The sequence below is a fragment of the Entelurus aequoreus genome, linkage group LG09, assembly GCF_033978785.1.
Source record: "Entelurus aequoreus isolate RoL-2023_Sb linkage group LG09, RoL_Eaeq_v1.1, whole genome shotgun sequence".
NCBI classification, from domain to species: domain Eukaryota; kingdom Metazoa; phylum Chordata; class Actinopteri; order Syngnathiformes; family Syngnathidae; genus Entelurus; species Entelurus aequoreus.
Window position 1 is genome coordinate 67,800,122 of NC_084739.1, and position 23,593 is coordinate 67,823,714.

Here is a 23,593-nt window from a genome sequence, read left to right on the forward strand (position 1 = left end):
TTTCCACATTCAACAAGTTTCCAGGAGTTGCTGTTTTTTTCTAACCTTATTTCCAACCTTTTTTGACTCCTTTCACATTTTTCAACCCATTTCAAGCGTTCCACTGACAAAACTTTCCTCTTAGTCAGGACAAAAAAACAATTTGGTTTAAGAACTTGAAAAATTCCCGGTTTTCCCGGAAATTCCGTAATACCATTTTTCAATTAAAAAACTGTTCCTACTTAAACATTTCAATTCAGCTCATTCAGGACATTCATGCTCCTAATTTTTTTTTTTTTTAAATGCCGCTTTTCCCAAAATTTCCAGGAAGTTCCCATTGAAATAAATGGGACATTTTTCAAAGTTCCACAATTCCCACATTTTTCATCCGATTCAAACCGTTCCAACTCCGAAATATTCAGCCTGTTCAGGAATTGTGTGCGCTCCTTCAACAATTGAAAAAAAAATCCCGGATTTCCAAGAATTCCCAGTTTTTAGGGACATTTTCCCCATTTCAAAATGATTTATACATTTTTCAAACTTCCACAATTCCCACATTTTTCAACCGATTCAAACCATTCCACCTTCAACACATTCAACTCATCCTGGAAATTCAAGCAAACATTTTTCCACATTCAACAAATTTGCAGGAGTTGCTGTTTTTTTCTAACCTTCTTTCCTACCTTTTTTTTTTAGTGGGATGACTCCTTTCACATTTTTCAACCCATTTCAAGCGTTCCACTGTCAAAACTTTCCTCTTAGTCAGGACAAAAAAACAAGTTGGTTTAAGAACTTGAAAAATTCCTGGTTTTCCCGGAAATTCCGTAATACCATTTTTCAATTAAAAAACTGTTCCTACGGGACTTCCGGTTGGCGACAAGATGGAGTAGTCGCACTTTTTTCACGCTCCCGCAAATTTCACTCCTACCATTCTGTATAGCTCGACTGAATGCAGTAACTGCTACTAACGTTTTAATAGTACTAATACCTTTTCGCGCTAAATGAGAAAATGTCTAACAGAGCCAAAAAGGAGGAGCAAAGGAAGGAGGATCTGGCGGCAAGTACCATCATGGCTACGCTAACTACAATGCTAGCGGACCACAAGACTTCTCTCTCGTCGGAGTTTAACTCCGCCTTTTCCAAACTCAACAACACGCTGGACTGTATTCAGACCACACTTCTGGAAAACCAGAAGCGTCTCTCCTCACTAGAACTGTTTGCCGACACAACCAGCCAGGATATGCTGGCTATGAACACCAAGCTAACATTCGTAACCGAGGAGAACGCGAGGCTAAAAGCTAAGCTAATAGACTTGGAGAGCAGAAGTCGTCGGAACAACATAAGAATTGTCGGCGTACCCGAAAACATCGAAGGTCCAAACCCAACAACGTTCTTCTCTCAACTGCTGGTCGAAGTCTTGGGTGAACACACGCTGTCGTCGACCCCGGAGCTGGACCGTGCCCACCGCTCGCTAACAGCAAAGCCAGGCCCCGGTGAGAGACCGCGTGCTATCGTGATATGCTTCCACCGATTCCAGACGAGGGAGCTGGTGGTGCGGGAAGCTCGGAAACGCAGGGGCAAACTAAGGTACAAGGACTCACCGATACACATCTTCGAAGACTACTGCCCTGAAATACTGGAACAGCGGGCCGTGTACCGGGACGTCATGAGGGATCTCTACAATCTGGGCCTCAAACCAGCACTCCACTATCCGGCCAAGCTAATGGTTTCAACCGAAGGTGGAAAGAGACGACGACTCGCATCTCTCAAAGACGCCCAAGATTTCGTCAAATCCCACAATCAACGCAGCCAAGAACATTCAAAAGAGTAATCTCAGTTGGTATGACTTTATTGAAACTTTGTTTGATACGATGTGACTATCCCACAGTGCATGGCAGGACGGCGCTAGCTTGGCTAACTGCAGCCATGTCTGGAGCCTACACTGCCGGCACCAACCTTAACAATCATTGCCTGCTTTATCACGGTTAACCATCCTAACATATCGCCAACTCCAGGCCTGACCGTGAATATTACATCTGGGTGGTCACTCATTGGATCCACTTTCATTCACTCTTTGTTTAACCTTTCAGCTAATATATTATACTGACATTCTAGAGCTAACCTGGTTAATATACATTTATCAGCATTGTTTAAACAACCCGCAATATTGGTAATTATGTTTTATTTTTGCTACATCGACACGCAAATTATTTGGTCTCCCCTTTACATTTATTTAACATGTTCTAATAGATATATATTTCTACACTGTGGTTAACTTTTTCTGTTGGTATTTGACCTAACCGCTGACCTACTTATCTCTTGGTTGGTTACTGTTATTCCTTACCCACACACCCATGATGGTATACACGTTCATGCATGGGTGTGTGTGTATGTATGTATACATATGTATATAGGTGTGTGTATATATGTATATGTACATGGCACCACTTGTACTTTAGGTTGCTATATGTTTTTTGAGTTGTTTACACTTTTATAAGTTATTTTTCTCGCTTTCTGAAGTTATCTTAGTACTGGGTACTATGTTTCTTGAGGAAATATATTGCAGTTTTGATGCACTTTAAAATGTTCTGACTCAGTTGGAGCCAATCTATTGGTCTCGGGAGGTGGAAAAAACCGGAAGCCGATATGGATACGTCCACGCAGGCGCGAGGACAGCGCACTGCTGTGAAAAGGACACTTAAGGTTCAGTTTCGACAATGGGGTTCTCAGGTCCTGGGACAATGGCCCTGTAGGTGGTTCCCAGGTTTAACCCACCTGGCATTGTTGTATGTTGTTGTGTCTGCGAGTATGTGTGTGAGTCTGTTGTGTTTTCTATATGTATGTGTTTTTATGGGTTTGTTTATCTCCTCATTCCTTCCTCTCACGCTTCTGTTTCATCCCCCCCTCTTACCAGTACTCTCTGCAGTTTCCAGTTATCATGCATCAGCCCCCCTCCTGACCCGCGTGTATACATCAGCCCGTTCTCTCCTAGTTGGACATGGTGAGGTATGACAAGCGCCAGTAATACACTTAGATTTGTTTCATGGAATGTGAGGGGAGTGGGGAGCGCCACTAAAATAGGGAGGGTCTTGACCCATTTGCAAAACCTCAAAGGAGATATATTTTTCATTCAGGAGACCCACCTTCGCAACAGAGAGATTTCACGACTTAAAAGAGGCTGGATCAGCCATATTTTCCATTCAAAATTCAACGAAAGGGCCAGGGGCACAGCTATCCTTATTCGTAAAAATATTTCGTTCGAACTCAATCAAATTGTAGCAGACCCGGCTGGTCGTTATATTATTGTGTCCGGAAAGCTGCAAGGCACCCCAGTCATACTCGCTAGCGTTTATGGACCCAACTGGGATGACAGTTCTTATGTGACTAAACTGTTTACATCATTTCCGAACATTGGAAACCATTTTATCATTATGGGCGGGGACTTTAACCTGGTACAGGATCCTGTACTGGATCGATCATCTAACAAACTGGCTCCCTTATCTAATTCAGCTAAAACACTTGATACTTTCGCTAAATAGTTAGGTCTTACAGACCCATGGAGACATGCCTCCCCTACAATTAAACAATTTTCCTATTTCTCCCATGTACATCACACTTACACTCGGATAGACTTCTTTCTTCTCGACAATAGACTACTTTCCAAAACCAAAACATGTAATTACCATAGTATTGTAATCTCGGATCATGCCCCCACCTCAGTAGACATCAATATGGACACTCAACCTAGACCCCTTAAACAATGGCGATTCAACTCAGCCTTATTAGCAGAAGACCGCTATAAGAATTTCCTACAAGATCAAATTAAGTGTTTTTTCGAACTGAACGACTCGCCAGAAATCAGAAGAGGTATACTGTGGGAGGCATCTAAAGCCTATATTAGAGGTCAACTTATATCTTTTGTTTCAAACCTAAATAAGACAGAGACCATTCAAATCACTGAGCTGCTCCGCAAGATTAAGGATCTTGACGATAAGTACGCTTCAAACCCAGACCCGACACTATATAAAGAACGCCTTCGCCTACAAACTGACTTTGACCTTATGTCTGTCAATAGAGCGAAATTACAACTGCTCAAATCCAGACAACGATTTTTTGAATCTGGGGAAAAAGCTGGCAGGCTCTTAGCCCACCGGGTCAGGGAGGAAGCATCTTCGAGACTAATCACGTCTATTCGCTCTAACACAGGAGAACTACATACTGATCCAGCTAAGATTAATGAAACATTTGCTGCATTTTATACAACATTATATACCTCAGACTGCCCCCCTTCCTCAGATGAACTGTTTAGCGATACAACATTCCCCCAGATAGAATGTGGGGCTGCGAGGGGCCTGGGCCAGCCCATTAGTGTCATTGAGATTACGGAAGCCATCAAATCATTACAGAGCAATAAATCACCCGGCCCGGATGGCTTTAGTGCAGAATATTACAAAACTTTCTCCAGTGTTCTTGCTCCGGCTCTAAGAGACATGTATAATGAAGCTTTTCTGCAACATCGCCTCCCAGAAACCTTATCGAGGGCCACCATTTCTCTCATCCTAAAAAAAGAAAAAGACCCCCTGCTTTGCAGCAGCTATAGACCAATTTCGCTCTTAAATGTAGATCTAAAAATTCTATCCAAGGTTCTCGCTCTCCGGCTCCAAAGGGTGATGCCTTCTATCATCTCGTTGGATCAAACAGGTTTTATGCTAGGCCGGCAATCCTCACACAACACTCGGCGCCTCCTAAACATTATCCATTCGCCAAACCCCTCGACCCCGGAGGTGGTAGTATCCCTCGATGCGGAGAAAGCCTTTGACAGGGTTGAATGGGAGTATCTATTTGAAGCGATGGGTCGGTTTGGTTTTAATGAGGATTTCATTCTCTGGGTTAAACTTTTGTACTCGTCCCCGGTAGCTTCGGTACGTACAAATAATACACTATCCGCCCCAATTTTTCTTAAAAGAGGCACTAGACAAGGTTGCCCGTTGTCTCCATTACTGTTTGCTATTGCGATAGAACCCCTTGCTCTTTGGCTGCGCGCGGAGGCAGGCTTTAAAGGTATCACCCGGTCGGACACGCTACACAAAGTCTCGCTTTATGCGGATGACCTGCTCTTGTACATCTCGGACCCTGCTAGCTCGCTCCCGGTAATATTTGACATTCTGGAGCGGTTTGGCACACACTCGGGCTACAAACTTAACTACCAAAAAAGTGAGCTGTTTCCGATTAATTCCTTAGCTAAACAGTTACCACGATCTTTAGCAGCATTCAAATGGGCACATGACGGGATTCATTACTTGGGAATCCTTATTACTCCGGCTATGTCTGATATGCTCCGGGCAAATTTTTTACCTCTAATTGAAAAGATGGAGAAGAACTTTGCCCGCTGGTCTGTTTTACCACTTTCTCTCGCCGGCCGGATCAATCTGATCAAGATGATCACTCTGCCTAAATTCCTCTACCTTTTTCAACATATCCCCATATTTATTACTAAATCATTTTTCGATAAATTAGACAAATCAATATCCAAATTTTTATGGGGGGCCGGATCGGCCCGAATCCGCAAATCGGTTCTACAATCCCACAAATCTGAGGGAGGGCTTGCACTCCCCAATTTTAGACAATACTATTGGGCGGCTAACGTACAGAAACTCCTATACTGGATGGATGGAGGCTCTCAGACCCTCCCGGCCTGGGTATCCCTCGAAACGGCGATCCCACACTCCTCATTGCACTCTTGCTTATGCTCATCACTCCCTTTCCCATTTAAAATTGAAGGCGCAAACACCATTGTATCGATCTCCATTAAAATATGGAACCAGCTACGTAAACACTTGGGGTTTCAGGGCCCATCTATATTGACCCCGCTACTTAAAAACCAATTATTTAAACCTTCCCGTACTGACCCCGCATTCATGACTTGGCACGATCATGGCATCACCACTGTGAAAGACCTCTATGCAGACGGAGTGTTCTCATCCTTCACTGAACTCTCTTCCAAATACGATTTGCCGAACTCCCACCTTTTTCGTTTTTTTCAGGCGAGGGACTTCGTAAAGAAACAGTTCCCACACTTTCCGAATCGTCCTCCGGAAACTCTTATAGATACATTGTTATCGTTGAGCCCTAATCATAAAAAATGTATCTCTGTGTTATATACCTCTTTAAGTTCAGTTGCTCCAAACTCTCTATCAGTGATAAGAGCCTCGTGGGAGAGCGATCTTAATACCAACATATCCGACCAACATTGGGACTCTGCCCTGAAACTGGTTCACTCCTCCTCAATATGTGCCCGCCATAATCTCATCCAATGCAAAGTAATCCATAAAATTCATTACACTAACTCCAAACTATCCAAAATCTACCCCACTGTTAGCAATACCTGCAATAGATGCAAACAATCTCCGGCCGACCATGTCCATATGTTCTGGTCCTGCTCTAAATTATGTTCCTTTTGGGAGGATATTTTTGACACGATCGGGAAAGCATACGGTCAAAACTTTCCCCCCAACCCATTATCAGCCATTTTTGGCGTATGCCCCGATAACATGTGCCCGGTATCATTAAAACGCGCTGTTGCCTTTACGACCTTGCTGGCCAGGCGATTGATTTTGTTTAATTGGAAGCTGGCTCGTCCCCCATCACACGGCCGATGGATTAGAGAGGTTCTCTACAATCTAAAACTAGAAAAACTTAGGTTTTCGCTAAAAGGCTCGGCTCAAGCGTTTGAAAGCTCATGGAGTCCTTTTTTGCTGTATGTCAACTCTCTTGATTTATCCCCAGACGCAGATGAGGAATAATCTCCCTTTTTATTTATTATTATTATTTTAATTTAATTGTATTTTATTTTATTTTTATTTTATTTTCTCCCTTTCTCTCCTTTCAGCCTGTTTGTCTGTCTCTGGCCTCGTATGTGTGTGTGTATGTGAGGATGTCTGTCTTTGTCGTCTTACTTGTTATATGATTGTGCCATATGTCCCTTGTTGGTGTGACCTGAGTGGGGTGGGAGGGTGGGTGGGGATTTGGGTTTTAAGGGAAAGGGTGTGAAGAATTTTCTGACTTTAAAATTGTACTGTTTCGACTTGCACTTTTTTCTGTATTTGAAAATGCCAATAAAAAAAGTTGGATTAAAAAAACTGTTCCTACTTCAACATTTCAATTCAGCTCATTCAGGACATTCATGCTCCTAATATATATATTTTTTAAATCCCGCTTTTCCCAAAATTTCCAGGAAGTTCCCATTGAAATAAATGGGACATTTTTCAAAGTTCCACAATCCCCACATTTTTCATCCGATTCAAACCGTTCCACCTTCAACACATTCAACCCATCCTGGAAATTCAAACAACTATTTTTCCACGTTACACAAATTTCCAGGAATTCCTGATTTTTCCAACCTTTATTAGTGCGATGACTCCTTTCACATTTTTCAACCCATTTCAAGCGTTCCACTGTCAAAACTTTCCTCTTAGGACAAAAAAACAAGTTGGTTTAAGAACTTGAAAAATTCCCGGTTTTCCCGGAAATTCCGTAATACCATTTTTCAATTAAAAAACTGTTCCTACTTCAACATTTCAATTCAGCTCATTCAGGACATTCATGCTCCTAATATTTTTTTTTTTTAAATCCCGCTTTTCCCCAAATTTCCAGGAAGTTCCCATTGAAATAAATGGGACATTTTTCAAAGTTCCACAATTCCCACATTTTTCATCCGATTCAAACCATTCCACCTTCAACACATTCAACTCATCCTGGAAATTCAAGCAAACATTTTTCCACATTCAACAAATTTCCAGGAGTTGCTGTTTTTTCTAACCTTCTTTCCTACCTTTTTTTTTTAGTGGGATGACTCCTTTCACATTTTTCAACCCATTTCAAGCGTTCCACTGTCAAAACATTCCTCTTAGTCAGGACAAAAAAACAAGTTGGTTTAAGAACTTGAAAAATTCCCGGTTTTCCCGGAAATTCCGTAATACCATTTTTCAATTAAAAAACTGTTATCACTTCAACATTTCTTGACCGATTCAAACAATTCCAACACCAACCAATTCAGCTCATTCAGGACTTTTTTTTTTAATCCCGCTTTTCCCAAAATTTCCAAATTTCCAGGAAGTTCCCAATGAAATGAATGGGACATTTTTCCAAGTTGCACAATTCCCACATTTTTCGACCTATTCAAAGCATTCCAACATCAACACATTCCACTCATCCTGGACATTCAATCTAACACTCCCCCAAGTTCCATACCAAATTCCGGTTTTCCTGGAAATTCAAACCATTCCAACATTCTTCCATTCAAACTACATTCTGTCAGCATTTCAGTACAACTTCAGCATTGCAGCATTCACACGCGATTCCTCCAGGAATTTCCTGATGTAGTTTATATTGTCTTGCATGTAAAATGTCCATGGTGAGTGCTCCGGTACCAGCAGTGTGGTTTACCTGACGCCTCGTAGATGTGTCTCATCTGGGACACGGTCACATGCATGTCCTGGATCTGCTTGTCCAGAGCGGCGTTCTTCTGTTCCTTCATGGCGGCCTTAGAGCCCAGATTTCGGATTTTTTCTTTGCGATGCTTCACGTCCTTGAGATAAGTCTTAAAACAAAAAAAGAGACTTGTAGGGCTTGTAAAAAAGAGCATTACCAGGAAATGGATATCACAGGAGAGCCCAACTTTGAAGCTACGGATGGATATCACAATGGACATTAATAGAATGGAGAAGATATCAGCTTTTTATTCATTATAAATTGGAGAAATGTACTTCATACTGGGAAAACTGGGTCAATGATGTCACGCCCCATAAGCCTGATTTTATTTTCTCTAATTAGTGATTGTACTGTTTAAATATATATGTCTATAGTTTTATTCTATTTATTTATTTACTCTGTTTATATTCTTTTATTTTTTTATTATTATCATTTTTTTTTTTAAATGTATTTACTTGTTAATATTATTACTTTGGTTTATTTTTAATTTTTTTTGCTGTTTTTCTCTTTTTTTGGGGGGGATATACATCTATCCATCCATTTTCTACCGCTTGTCCCCTAAAAAAATATTTTGACATTTAGGGCAGGCAATAGATGTATGATGTAATGCAGTGGTCCCCAACCTTTTTGTAGCTGCGGACCGGTCAACGCTTGAAAATTTGTCCCACGGACCGGGGGGGAGGTGTATTTAATTTTTTTTTTTTTTTTTTTACATACATAAATCCAATCATGTGTGCTTACGGACTGTATCCCTGCAGGCTGTATTGATCTATATTGATATAGAATGTATATATTGTGTTTTGTATGTTGATTTCATTAAAAAAAAAAAAAAAAATTTTTTTTTTTTTTTTTTTTTTTTAAATTCTTGTGCGGCCCGGTACCAATCGGTCCGCGGACCGGTACAGGGCCGCGGCCCGGTGGTTGGGGACCACTGATGTAATGGATAGGAATGTCTGATGCTGGATGTCAATAAAAACTAGATGAGGCAATTCCTGAAGGAACTCCGTGTGAATGCTCCAATGCTGAAGTTGAACTAAAATCCTGGAATTTTTTTTTAGAATTGTTGAATTAGAGCACACAATTCCCAAGCAGGCTGAATATTTTGAAGTTGGAACAGTTTGAATCAGATGAAAAATGTGAGAGTTGTGGAACTTTGAAGAATGATTTCAATGGGAATTTCCCAAAAATGTGGGAATTTCGACAAAAGCGGGAATTTTTTGGAAAATGGTAAAAAAAAAAGACTTGAATGGTCTGAATGAGTTGAAATGGGTGGTGTTGAAATTGTTCAAATCGGTCGATAAATGTTGAAGTAGTAACATGTTGAATTGAGAAATGGTATTACAGAATTTGGGGAAAACCGGGAATTTTTCCAGTTCAAAGAACAACTTTGTTTTTTGTCCTGATTAAGAGGAATGTGTTGATGGTGGAACGGTTGAAGTGGGTTGAAAAATGTGGAAGGAATAGTCGCCAGAAAAAAGGGTGGAAATAGGGCTTGGGAAAACCAGGAATTCTGGAAAATCCTGGAATTATTTTAAACCTGGAAAAAAGGTTGTTTAAATTTCCAGGATGGTGGAATGTATTGAAGGTGGAATGGTTTGAATCGGTTGAAAAATGTGGAAATGGTGGAAGTTTGAAAAATGGCCAATTCATTTTGAATGGGAAAAATGTCCTGGAAAACCTGGAATTCTAGCAAATCTGGGAATTTTTGGAACATGGAAAAAAGGTAATTCAAATTTCCAAGATGGTGGAATATGTTGACGGTGGAATGGTTTGAATCGGTTAAAAAAGGTGGAAGTTTGAAAAATGGCCAATTCATTTTGAATGGGAAAAATGTCCCCAAAAACCTGGAATTCTGGCAAATCTGGGAATTTTTGGAATTTTTCAAGAGAAAGCTTTGATTCCTGAATAGGCTGAACAGTTTGAAGTTGGAACGCTTTGAATCGGTTATAAAATGTGGAAATGGTGGAAGTTTGAAAAATGGCCAATTAATTTTGAATGGGAAAAATGTCCCGGAAAACCTGGAATTCTGGCAAATTTGGGAATTTTTGGAACTTGGAAAAAAGGTAATTAAAATTTACAAGATGGTGGAATGTGTTGAAGGTGGAACGGTTTGAATCGGTTAAAAAATGTGTAAATTTTAAAAATAGCCAATTCATTTTGAATGGGGAAAATGTCCCGGAAAACCTGGAATTCTGGCAAATCTGGGAATTTTTGGAATTTTTCAAGAGAAAGCTTTGATTCCTGAATAGGCTGAACAGTTTGAAGTTGGAACGCTTTGAATCGGTTGAAAAATGTGGAAATGGTGGAAGTTTGAAAAATGGCCAATTCATTTTGAATGGGAAAAATGTCCCGGAAAACCTGGAATTCTGGCAAATCTGGGAATTTTGGGAACTTGGAAAAAAGGTAATTAAAATTTACAAGATGGTGGAATGTGTTGAAGGTGGAACGGTTTGAATCGGTTGAAAAATGTGGAAATGGTGGAAGTTTGAAAAATGTCCAATTCATTTTGAATGGGAGAAAACCTGGAATTCTGGAAAATCTGGGAATTTTTTGAACTTGGAAAAAAGGTAATTACAATTTCTAAGATGGTGGAATATGTTGATGGTGGAATGGTTTGAATTGGTGAAAAAATGTGGAAATGGAAGTTTGAAAAATGGCCAATTCGTTTTGAATGGGAAAAATGGCCCGGAAAACCTGGAATTTCGGCAAATCTGGGAATTTTTGGACCTTGGAAAAAAGGTAATTAAAATTTCCAAGATGGTGGAATATGTTGAAGGTGGAATGGTTTGAATCGGTTAAAAAATGTGGAAATGGTGGAAGTTTGAAAAATTTACAATTCATTTTGAATGGGAAAAATGTCCCGGAAAACCTGGAATTCTGGCAAATCTGGGAATTTTGGGAACTTGGAAAAAAGGTAATTAAAATTTACAAGATGGTGGAATGTGTTGAAGGTGGAACGGTTTGAATCGGTTAAAAAATGTGGAAATGGTGGAAGTTTGAAAAATAGCCAATTCATTTTGAATGGGGAAAATGTCCCGGAAAACCCGGAATTCTGGCAAATCTGGGAATTTTTTGAATTTTTCAAGAGAAAGCTTTGATTCCTGAATAGGCTGAACAGTTTGAAGTTGGAACGCTTTGAATCGGTTATAAAATGTGGAAATGGTGGAAGTTTGAAAAATGGCCAATTAATTTTGAATGGGAAAAATGTCCCGGAAAACCTGGAATTCTGGCAAATTTGGGAATTTTTGGAACTTGGAAAAAAGGTAATTAAAATTTACAAGATGGTGGAATGTGTTGAAGGTGGAACGGTTTGAATCGGTTGAAAAATTTGGAAATGGTGGAAGTTTGAAAAATAGCCAATTCATTTTGAATGGGGAAAATGTCCCGGAAAACCCGGAATTCTGGCAAATCTGGGAATTTTTTGAATTTTTCAAGAGAAAGCTTTGATTCCTGAATAGGCTGAACAGTTTGAAGTTGGAACGCTTTGAATCGGTTATAAAATGTGGAAATGGTGGAAGTTTGAAAAATGGCCAATTAATTTTGAATGGGAAAAATGTCCCGGAAAACCTGGAATTCTGGCAAATTTGGGAATTTTTGGAACTTGGAAAAAAGGTAATTAAAATTTACAAGATGGTGGAATGTGTTGAAGGTGGAACGGTTTGAATCGGTTAAAAAATGTGGAAATGGTGGAAGTTTGAAAAATAGCCAATTCATTTTGAATGGGGAAAATGTCCCGGAAAACCCGGAATTCTGGGAAATCTGGGAATTTTTTGAATTTTTCAAGAGAAAGCTTTGATTCCTGAATAGGCTGAACAGTTTGAAGTTGGAACGCTTTGAATCGGTTATAAAATGTGGAAATGGTGGAAGTTTGAAAAATGGCCAATTAATTTTGAATGGGAAAAATGTCCCGGAAAACCTGGAATTCTGGCAAATTTGGGAATTTTTGGAACTTGGAAAAATGTAATTAAAATTTACAAGATGGTGGAATGTGTTGAAGGTGGAACGGTTTGAATCGGTTGAAAAATGTGGAAATGGTGGAAGTTTGAAAAATGTCCAATTCATTTTGAATGGGAAAAATGTCCTGGAAAACCTGGAATTCTGGAAAATCTGGGAATTTTTTGAACTTGGAAAAAAGGTAATTACCATTTCTAAGATGGTGGAATATGTTGATGGTGGAATGGTTTGAATTGGTGAAAAAATGTGGAAATGGAAGTTTGAAAAATGGCCAATTCGTTTTGAATGGGAAAAATGGCCCAAAAAACCTGGAATTTCGGCAAATCTGGGAATTTTTGGACCTTGGAAAAAAGGTAATTAAAATTTCCAAGATGGTGGAATATGTTGAAGGTGGAATGGTTTGAATCGGTTAAAAAATGTGGAAATGGTGGAAGTTTGAAAAATTTACAATTCATTTTGAATTGGAAAAATGTCCCGGAAAACCTGGAATTCTGGCAAATCTGGGAATTTTGGGAACTTGGAAAAAAGGTCATTAAAATTTACAAGATGGTGGAATGTGTTGAAGGTGGAACGGTTTGAATCGGTTAAAAAATGTGGAAATGGTGGAAGTTTGAAAAATAGCCAATTCATTTTGAATGGGGAAAATGTCCCGGAAAACCCGGAATTCTGGCAAATCTGGGAATTTTTTGAATTTTTCAAGAGAAAGCTTTGATTCCTGAATAGGCTGAACAGTTTGAAGTTGGAACGCTTTGAATCGGTTATAAAATGTGGAAATGGTGGAAGTTTGAAAAATGGCCAATTAATTTTGAATGGGAAAAATGTCCCGGAAAACCTGGAATTCTGGCAAATTTGGGAATTTTTGGTACTTGGAATAAAGGTCATTAAAATTTCCAAAATGGTGGAATATGTTGATGGTGGAATGGTTTGAAAAATGTGGAAATGGTGGAAGTTTGAAAAATGAAAAAATGTATTTTGAATGGGAAAATCGTCCCGAAAAACCTGGAATTCTGGCAAATCTGGGAATTTTGGGAACTTGGAAAAAAGGTAATTAAAATTTACAAGATGGTGGAATGTGTTGAAGGTGGAACGGGTTGAATTGGTGAAAAAATGTGGAAATGGAAGTTTGAAAAATGGCCAATTCGTTTTGAATGGGAAAAATGGCCCGGAAAACCTGGAATTTCGGCAGATCTGGGAATTTTTGGACCTTGGAAAAAAGGTAATTACAATTTCTAAGATGGTGGAATATGTTGAAGGTGGAATGGTTTGAATCGGTTGAAAAATGTGGAAATGGTGGAAGTTTGAAAAATGGCCAATTCATTTTGAATGGGAAAAATGTCCCGGAAAACCTGGAATTCTGGCAAATTTGGGAATTTTTGGTACTTGGAATAAAGGTCATTAAAATTTCCAAGATGGTGGAATATGTTGATGGTGGAATGGTTTGAAAAATGTGGAAATGGTGGAAGTTTAAAAAATGAAAAAATTAATTTTGAATGGGAAAATCGTCCTGGAAAACCAGGAATTTTGGCAAATCTAGGAATTTTTGGATTTTTTCAAAGGAAAGCTTTGATTCCTGAATAGGCTGAACAGTTTGAAGTTGGAATGGTTTGAATCGGGTGAAAAATGGAAGGTAGAGCGCGGCAAAAATAAGTCGTTGAATAAATATCTGAATATTAGTGTAGAAAAGCATGTGTGAAAGCTTTGAAAGAAGTGAATTATAAGGTCAATCCTACTTTGTTACCTTCTGCTGCATGGCCAAGGCTTCCTTCATAGACGTAGCCTGCTTACACACTCGGCTGTCGCTATCTGATTTCAGGTACTGCATAGAAGTACACAACACATGACACAATCAACAACACTAGCATGCTTTATGGATGTGTTGGCATGCAAAGGTTTCAATTGTCAACGGTCCAGGGATTTGAACAATGAGAGGAAACAGCGCTGGAGACCACCTGAATGAAGCCTCGGCCAAAGTAAACGGGCTTTGGGGCTGGAGAGCAGATTCTCATGCACGCTCATCAGAGAGTTAAAAATAAGCCATGTGACTCATCTCATCTTTATGGGCCTGTTTATTCTCCTGGTAACACTTACACTCTCCCCTTTGGCCTGGACATGTCTTATGTGGGAGTAACTCCCTGTTAGGTCTCCTCTTCACTCACTAGTCCTGTCTGTAAGGACGTGAAGATAAAGAGGCAGCAAGGGAAAAGCACACATTAGCATAATTGCCCGCTTGACTTAAGTCGGTGTCAAACTCAAGGCCCGGGGGCCTCCACTTCATTTTACGTGGCCCTCCAAAGGCTGGAAATAATGTGCTTTATTAAAGTAACGTATTTTCCGGCTTACAAAACACACTTCCGATGAATGGTTTATTTTTTAACTTGTTTCATATATAAGGCGCATTAAAGGAGTCATATTACTATTTATATTTTCTAAATGTAAAATACTTCCTTGTGGTCTACATAACATGTAATGGTGGTTCTTTTGATTTGTTTTTTTTACCATAAAAACAGCAGTAGTGTTTTCCCATTTACAGTAATATACACTACATTTTGAGGTGAAATTATTGCAACTTACCATATATTTTTTTTACATTTTAGCTTTTAAAAAATCTACTAATAAAAGGCATAAAAAGTTGTGTAATAAAACAGACAAACTGACAGCTCAGGTGCTAAAATTATACTGTATTTAACAAATGTATATTTACAGTAAAAAAAAAAAAAACAACGTCAATTTTACTGTAAAATTCTGGCAACTGAGCTGCCTTTTATTTTTTTTATTTATTTATTTTTTTACCATAAAAACAGCAATACAGTTTTTCCATTTACAGTAATATACACTACATTTTGAGGTGAAATTATTGCAACTTGCCATGTTTTTTTACATTTTAGTTAAAAAAATCTATTAATAAAATGCATAAAACATGGTGACATAAAACAAACAAACTGACAGCTCAGGTGCCGAAATTGTACTGTATTTTTTTTTACTTTAATTTACAGTAAAAAAATAAATAAATTACATTTTACAGTAAAATTCTGGCAACTGAACTGCCTTTTTTATTTTTATTTTTTTTTACCATAAAAACAGCAGTACTGTTTCTCCATTTACAGTAATATACACTACATTTTGAGGTGAAATTATTGCAACCATATTTTTTTTTACATTTTAGCTTTTAAAAAATCTACTAATAAAAGGCGTACAAAATTGTGTTATAAAACAAACAAACTGACAGCTCAGGTGTCAAAATTGCACTGTAAGTTTTTTTTTTTAGTTTTTTTTACATTAAAAAAAACAAATGTCAATTTTACAGTAAAATTAATTCTGGCAACTGAGCTGCCTTTTTTTTTTTTTTTTTTACCATAAAAACAGCAATACAGTTTTTCCATTTACAGTAATATACACTACATTTTGAGGTGAAATTATTGCAACTTACCATATATTTTTTTAACATTTTAGCTTTTAAAAAAATCTACTAATAAAAGGCATACAAAATTGTGTAATAAAACAAACTGGCAGCTCAGGTGCCAAAATTGTACTGTATTTTTTTAACTTTAATTTACAGTAAAAAAATAAATAAATTACATTTTACAGTAAAATTCTGGCAACTGAACTGCCTTTTTAATTTTATTTATTTTTACCATAAAAACAGCAGTACTGTTTCTCCATTTACAGTAATATACACTACATTTTGAGGTGAAATTATTGCAACCATATTTTTTTTTACATTTTAGCTTTTAAAAAATCTACTAATAAAAGGCGTACAAAATTGTGTAATAAAACAAACAAACTGACAGCTCAGGTGCCAAAATTGCACTGTAAATTTATTTTTTTATTTTTTTTTACATTAAAAAAAACAAATGTCAATTTTACAGTAAAATTAATTCTGGCAACTGAGCTGCCTTTTTTTTTCTTTTTTTTTTACCATAAAAACAGCAGTACAGTTTTTCCATTTACAGTAATATACACTACATTTTGAGGTGAAATTATTGCAACTTACCATATATTTTTTAAACATTTTAGCTTTTAAAAAAATCTACTAATAAAAGGCATACAAAATTGTGTAATAAAACAAACTGGCAGCTCAGGTGCCAAAATTGTACTGTATTTTTTTTAACTTTAATTTACAGTAAAAAAAAAATAATAATTACATTTTACAGTAAAATTCTGGCAACTGAACTGCCTTTTTTATTTTATTTTTTTTTACCATAAAAACAGCAGTACTGTTTCTCCATTTACAGTAATATACACTACATTTTGAGGTGAAATTATTGCAACCATATTTTTTTTTACATTTTAGCTTTAAAAAAATCTACTAATAAAAGGCATACAAAATTGTGTAATAAAACAAACAAACTGACAGCTCAGGTGCCAAAATTGCACTGTAATTTTTTTTTTTTTTACATTAAAAAAACAAATGTCAATTTTACAGTAAAATTAATCCTGGCAACTGAGCTGACTTTTTTTTTTTTTACCATAAAAACAGCAGTTCAGTTTTTCCATTTACAGTAATATACACTACATTTTGAGGTGAAATTATTGTAACTTACCATATATATTTTTAACATTTTAGCTTTTAAAAAAATCTACTAATAAAAGGCATACAAAATTGTGTAATAAAACAAACTGGCAGCTCAGGTGCCAAAATTGTACTGTATTTTTTTTAACTTTAATTTACAGTAAAAAAATAAATAAATTACATTTTACAGTAAAATTCTGGCCACTGAACTGCCTTTTTTATTTTTATTTTTTTTTACCATTAAAACAGCAGTACTGTTTCTCCATTTACAGTAATATACACTACATTTTGAGGTGAAATTATTGCAAGAATATTTTTTTTTACATTTTAGCTTTTAAAAAATCTACTAATAAAAGGCGTACAAAATTGTGTAATAAAACAAACAAACTGACAGCTCAGGTGCCAAAATTGCACTGTAAATTTATTTTATTTTATTTTTTTACATTAAAAAAAAACAAATGTCAATTTTACAGTAAAATTAATTCTGGCAACTGAGCTGCCTTTTTTTTTTTTTTTTTTACCATAAAAACAGCAGTACAGTTTTTCCATTTACAGTAATATACACTACATTTTGAGGTGAAATTATTGCAACTTACCATATATTTTTTTAACATTTTAGCTTTTAAAAAAATCTACTAATAAAAGGCATACAAAATTGTGTAATAAAACAAACTGGCAGCTCAGGTGCCAAAATTGTACTGTATTTTTTTTAACTTTAATTTACAGTAAAAAAATAAATAAATTACATTTTACAGTAAAATTCTGGCAACTGAACTGCCTTTTTTATTTTATTTTTTTTTAACCATAAAAACAGCAGTACTGTTTCTCAATTTACAGTAATATACACTACATTTTGAGGTGAAATTATTGCAACCATATTTTTTTTTACATTTTAGCTTTTAAAAAATCTACTAATAAAAGGCGTACAAAATTGTGTAATAAAACAAACAAACTGACAGCTCAGGTGCCAAAATTGCACTGTAAATTTATTTTTATTTTTTTTTTACATTAAAAAAAACAAATGTCAATTTTACAGTAAAATTAATTCTGGCAACTGAGCTGCCTTTTTTTTTTTTTTTTTTACCATAAAAACAACAGTACAGTTTTTCCATTTACAGTAATATACACTACATTTTGAGGTAAAATTATTGCAACTTGCCATGTTTTTTTTACATTTTAGTTAAAAAAATCTATTAATAAAATGCATAAAACATGGTGACATAAAACAAACAAACTGACAGCTCAGGTGCCGAAATTGTACTGTAAAATGTTATTGTTTTAATTTAAAGTAAAAAAAAAAAAGGAAATTTTACAGTAAAATTCTGGCAACTGAGCTGCCTTTTTTTTTTTTTTTACCATAAAACAGCAGTACAGTTTTTCCATTTACAGTAATATACACTACATTTTGAGGTGAAATTATTGCAACTTACCATATATTTTTTTAACATTTTAGCTTTTAAAAAAATCTACTAATAAAAGGCATACAAAATTGTGTAATAAAACAAACTGGCCGCTCACGTGCCAAAATTGTACTGTATTTTTTTTTACTTTAATTTACAGTAAAAAAAAATAATGTTACAATTTACAGTAAAATTCTGGCAACTGAACTGCCTTTTTTATTTTATTTTTTTTACCATAAAAACAGCAGTACTGTTTCTCCATTTACAGTAATATACACTACATTTTGAGGTGAAATTATTGCAACCATATTTTTTTTTACATTTTAGCTTTTAAAAAATCTACTAATAAAAGGCGTACAAAATTGTGTAATAAAACAAACAAACTGACAGCTCAGGTGCCAAAATTGTACTGTATTTTTTTTTTAATTTACAGTAAAAAAAAAAAAAAAAGTAAATTTTACAGTAAAATTCTGGCAACTGAGCTCCCCTTTTTTTTTTTTTAACCATAAAAACAGCAGTACTGTTTTTCCATTTACAGTAATATACACTACATTTTGAGGTGAAATTATTGCAACTTACCATATTTTTTTTACATTTAACTTTAAAAAAAATCTACTAATAAAAGGCATAAAAAATGTGTAATAAAGCAAACAAACTGACGGCTCAGGTGCCAAAATTGTACTATAATTTTTTTAATATATATATTTACAGTAAAATTCTGGCAACTGAGCTGCCTCTTTTTTTTTTTTTTTTTTACCATAAAACAGCAGTACAGTTTTTCCATTTACAGTAATATACACTACATTTTGAGGTGAAATTATTGCAACTTGCCATATTTTTTTTACATTTTAGTTGAAAAACAATCTACTAAAAAAATGGTGTAATAATAGTATTCACTGTTAGAAGCGGCCCTCTGGGGCCAAACATAACTGCCATGTGGCCCTCAGTGAAAACCACTTTGACACCCCTGAGCCTAATAGCGAGGATGTGCTCTAAGAGGTGTGTGGCAAAATGTGTCTACAACCATGTTATTATTATTATTATTGGGCCTAAAAGCAACATTAGCCTTCAACGACGCACCTCTTTGTGGTCCTCTGTGAGTCGCAGTTTCTGTATGTCCCTTTCTTTGTTTTTGAGGTCCTCTATCTGCATCCTCCTCATGGTGTTGTCCCACTCCACCTGGATGATGCCCTTACGGAAGTCTTTGGTCTGCATCAGCATGGCTATCTTCTGCTCGCCCAGGTTCTGATCACACCAAACCACAGCATTCAGCGTTAATTCAAAAAAATGGAGACTTGTGTGGCGTAGGGTTGACCCCGATACTTTTCTAAATAAAGGGGACCACAACTGATGTCATTATTGTCTTTATTGTAACAAAAAATGTTAGTGTATATGAAACATATGTTTATTATTGTCATTTAGTCCTTAAATAAAATAGACAACTTGTCTTTTAGTAGTAAGTAAACAAACAAAGACTCCTAATTAGTCTGCAGTAACATATTGTGTCATTTATACACCTATCATTTTGTACACATTATGAGGGACAAACTGTAAAAAATGATTGTTAATCCACTTGTTCATTTACTGTTAATATCTGCTTATTTTCTGTTTTAACATGTTCTATCTACACTTCTGTTCAAATGTAATAATCACTTATTCTTCTCTTCTTTGATACTTGACATTAGTTTTGGATGATACCACACATTTAGGTATGGACCCGATACCAAGTAGTTACAGGATCATACATTGGTCATATTCAAAGTCATATTTACTGACTATATAAACATATATAAAAATACAAATAAATATTGATGTGATAATAGTAGTATCGACTTGATACGCTCTTGTACTTGGTATCATTACAGTGGATGTCAGGTGTAGATCCACCCATGGCAGGAGTGCTAGCTTTTGTTAGCCGTGACGCCGGTGAGCTATTGTATCCTCCTACGGTGTGTAGCGAAGCATGTTTAGCTAGTCCTCGTCCTCCAGTGATAATAATACTTGTAAGAAACATTCTTTATTTGTCGCCATGGAGGCCAGGATTCAGTGTTATAACTTCACCTTTATCTTCACTTTTTACACCAAAATGCGTCCGTTCTCCCTTTTCTGTCTACACACTGTGTCTGCTTGTAAGTACTCTGTGTGTGTGCGCTGCCCAACATGCTCCTCTGCTCGTAAAAGCAGCAATGTCACCACGTGACGATGCACCGTGATACCATACTAGTACCGGTATACCGTACAACCCCCAGTGTGGCGCCAACATACCATTATGGTCTGGTTGAGGTTTTCTACAACCGTCCTGTGGAGAAGAACGGAGTCGCTGTAGTCGGGAATGAAATCGGCGTTGATGACCTCCACCTGGCCTTGCTTCAGTAGGAACTGGACCATGATGTCCGTCAGGAAGTGCTGCTTCTCCTTACACATACTTGAAGGTCACAACACGGGAACAAGAGAAGAATATTCACAACATGTGATACACCAATTAAGGTGTTGGTCCTCAGCAGTCTCTTTTTTGTCACTTATTGTTTGTCTTTGGTACACTAATGTCTATATTCTAGGCCATTGCTTCTTTGTTTTATTTTTGCAAATATATATATATATTTTTATATTGCTCTTTTTATATTTGGTATGAAGATTTTTATGGTTTTTTTTTGGTTCTTTGTTGTTGCTATTTTTTGTATTACAACATTTTATTATTTGATCATGTTGTACTGCATTGTAATCTTTTGTTTTGTGATTGTGAAAAATTACTTAAAAAATGTAATTAATTATATTTACTTGTTACTTTAACAAACGGTAATTTAATTACTAACGAAATTACTCTTTTATAAATGTCATTAATTACTAAAATAATGCCTTACTTAAAAAACCTTCAAATATCTGGCATATGCAGTTGAGCGACGTTTCATGAGAGCAGAGTGTGCGTTAATTATATTTACTTGTCACTTTAACAAAAAGTAATTTAATTACCAACGAAATTACTCTTTAATAAATGTAATTAATTACTAAAATAATGCCTTACTTAAAAAAAACTTCAAATATCTGGCATGTGCAGTTGAGCGACGTTTCATGAGAGCAGAGTGTGCGTTAATTATATTTACTTGTTACTTTAACAAACAGTAATTTAATTACTAACGAAATTACTCTTTAATAAATGTAATTAATTACTAAAATAATGCCTTACTTAAAAAAAAACTTCAAATATCTGGCATGTGCAGTTGAGCGACGTTTTATGAGAGCAGAGTGTGTGTTAATTCTATTTACTTGTTACTTTAACTAACTTAATTTAATTACTAACAGATATTACTCTTTAATGAATGTAATTAATTACTAAAATAATGCCTTACTTAAAAAAAAACTTCAAATATCTGGCATGTGCAGTTGAGCGACGTTTCATGAGAGCAGAGTGTGCATTAATTATATTTACTTGTTACTTTAACAAAAAGTAATTTAATTACCAACGAAATTACTCTTTAATAAATGTAATTAATTACTAAAATAATGCCTTACTTAAAAAAAACTTCAAATATCTGGCATGTGCAGTTGAGCGACATTTCATGAGAGCAGAGTGTGCATTAATTATATTTACTTGTTACTTTAACAAACTTAATTTAATTACTAACAGATATTACTCTTTAATAAATGTAATTAATTACTAAAATAATGCCTTACTTAAAAAAAACTTCAAATATCTGGCATGTGCAGTTGAGCGACGTTTCATGAGAGCAGAGTGTGCGTTAACTATATTTACTTGTTACTTTAACAAATTTAATTTAATTACTAACAGATATTACTCTTTAATAAATGTAATTAATTACTAAAATAATGCCTTACTTAAAAAAAACCTTCAAATATCTGGCATGTGCAGTTGAGCGACGTTTCATGAGAGCAGAGTGTGCGTTAATTATATTTACTTGTTACTTTAACAAACTTAATTTAATTACTAACAGATATTACTCTTTAATAAATGTCATTAATTACTAAAATAATGCCTTACTTAAAAAAAACTTCAAATATCTGGCATGTGCAGTTGAGCGACGTTTCATGAGAGCAGAGTGTGCGTTAATTATATTTACTTGTCACTTTAACAAACAGTAATTTAATTACTAACAAAATTACGGTTTAATAAATGTAAATAATTCCTAAAATAATGCCTTACTTAAAAAAAAAATCAAATATCTGGCATGTGCAGTTGAGCGACGTTTCATGAGAGCAGAGTGTGTTTTAATTATATTTACTTGTTACTTTAACACACAGTAATTTAATTACTAAGGAAATGACTGAAAGTGGAAAAGTGTTCTGTGGTCTGACGTGTCACACACTTTTCCAACTGCTCCTTGAAATGTTCAATGTCCTGCTGGGCGGCCTGGTTCTCCTCTTGCTTCTGATGCAGGGTGGCCTGCATCTCCGCCAGTAGGGACGCTTTCACTTTAATCTGAAATAAGAAAAGATATGTATTTGAAAAGTGCTTAAGTGCAGAAGAGAAATAAATAAGCAGTGGTTACATTATGCTCGCTGTCTATTTTGGTTTTGCGGACGTGACAAAACTTCTCCCAAACTGTTGCGTTCGCGCCTTCCGGCATATTCTTAGGTGCATCCAACTCCTCCATGGCGTTCTTCTTTGGACCTCTGTGCAGTAGAAAGGAGAACAAATGTACTTTTAGTCCACATAATGCTTCCAGGAAGCCAGGTATGAATCAAGCTGGAGGAACAACCTGGGTCTTCTTTTGAACAGCTTATAGAGCTGATCCACCATGGCCTTGTGAAGACCTGAGAACTCCTTCCGGAATTCTTTGTCCAGAGCCTGGAGAGACATTCAATTATCACCTCAAGAGTTTACAATAGAACATGTGCTTAAAATTTTGGATAAAATACTATTGCTTGTTATTTTTTATATTGTTGGTTTTAGTTGCTTTTTGTCCTTATCAAAAATTGGACAAAATATAAATCCCCAACAATGAGTAACCCAGTTGTTTTTCTTCCTTAAAACATTTATCATATCATTTTATAATAGAAAATGTGCCTAAAATTATGGATTATATACTATTGCTTGTTAATTTTTGGTTGGTTTTAGTTGTTTTTTGTCCTTATCAAAAAATGGACAAAATATAAATCCCCAACAATGAGTAACCCAGTTGTTTTTCTTCCTTAAAACATTTATTTTACATTTATCATATTATTTTATAATAGAAAATGTGCTTAAAATTATGGATTATAGACTATTGTTTGTTATTTTTTTGTTAGTTTTAGTTGTTTTTTG

General features: G+C 35.8%; 2 protein-coding genes across 8 annotated transcripts in view; one reads left to right on the forward strand and one right to left on the reverse strand.

Moving 5' to 3' along the window:
- cfap43 (cilia and flagella associated protein 43) overlaps positions 1-23,593 on the reverse strand; it is a 59,527-nt gene that overhangs the window by 6,126 nt on the left and 29,808 nt on the right. For all 7 annotated transcript variants that reach the window (XM_062059217.1, XM_062059214.1, XM_062059216.1 and 4 more), the window contains 7 exons: positions 23,049-23,137; positions 22,839-22,962; positions 22,656-22,768; positions 20,599-20,758; positions 19,414-19,578; positions 14,162-14,239; positions 8,425-8,578 (listed from right to left, as the gene is read on the reverse strand). In XM_062059217.1, coding sequence (XP_061915201.1) covers positions 8,425-8,578; positions 14,162-14,239; positions 19,414-19,578; positions 20,599-20,758; positions 22,656-22,768; positions 22,839-22,962; positions 23,049-23,137 — 883 coding nt within the window. The remainder of the gene's footprint in view (positions 1-8,424; positions 8,579-14,161; positions 14,240-19,413; positions 19,579-20,598; positions 20,759-22,655; positions 22,769-22,838; positions 22,963-23,048; positions 23,138-23,593) is intronic.
- Positions 860-2,934, forward strand: LOC133657643 (uncharacterized). The gene is made up of 2 exons (XM_062059212.1): positions 860-1,819; positions 2,894-2,934. The coding sequence occupies exon 1, from the start codon at positions 989-991 to the stop codon at positions 1,808-1,810; it is 822 nt and encodes a 273-aa protein (XP_061915196.1). The 5' UTR covers positions 860-988; the 3' UTR covers positions 1,811-1,819; positions 2,894-2,934.

Coding starts and splice junctions, on each gene's coding strand:
- LOC133657643 (XM_062059212.1), top strand. CDS start 989: ATGTCTAACAGAGCCAAAAAGGAGGAGCAAAGGAAGGAGGATCTGGCG.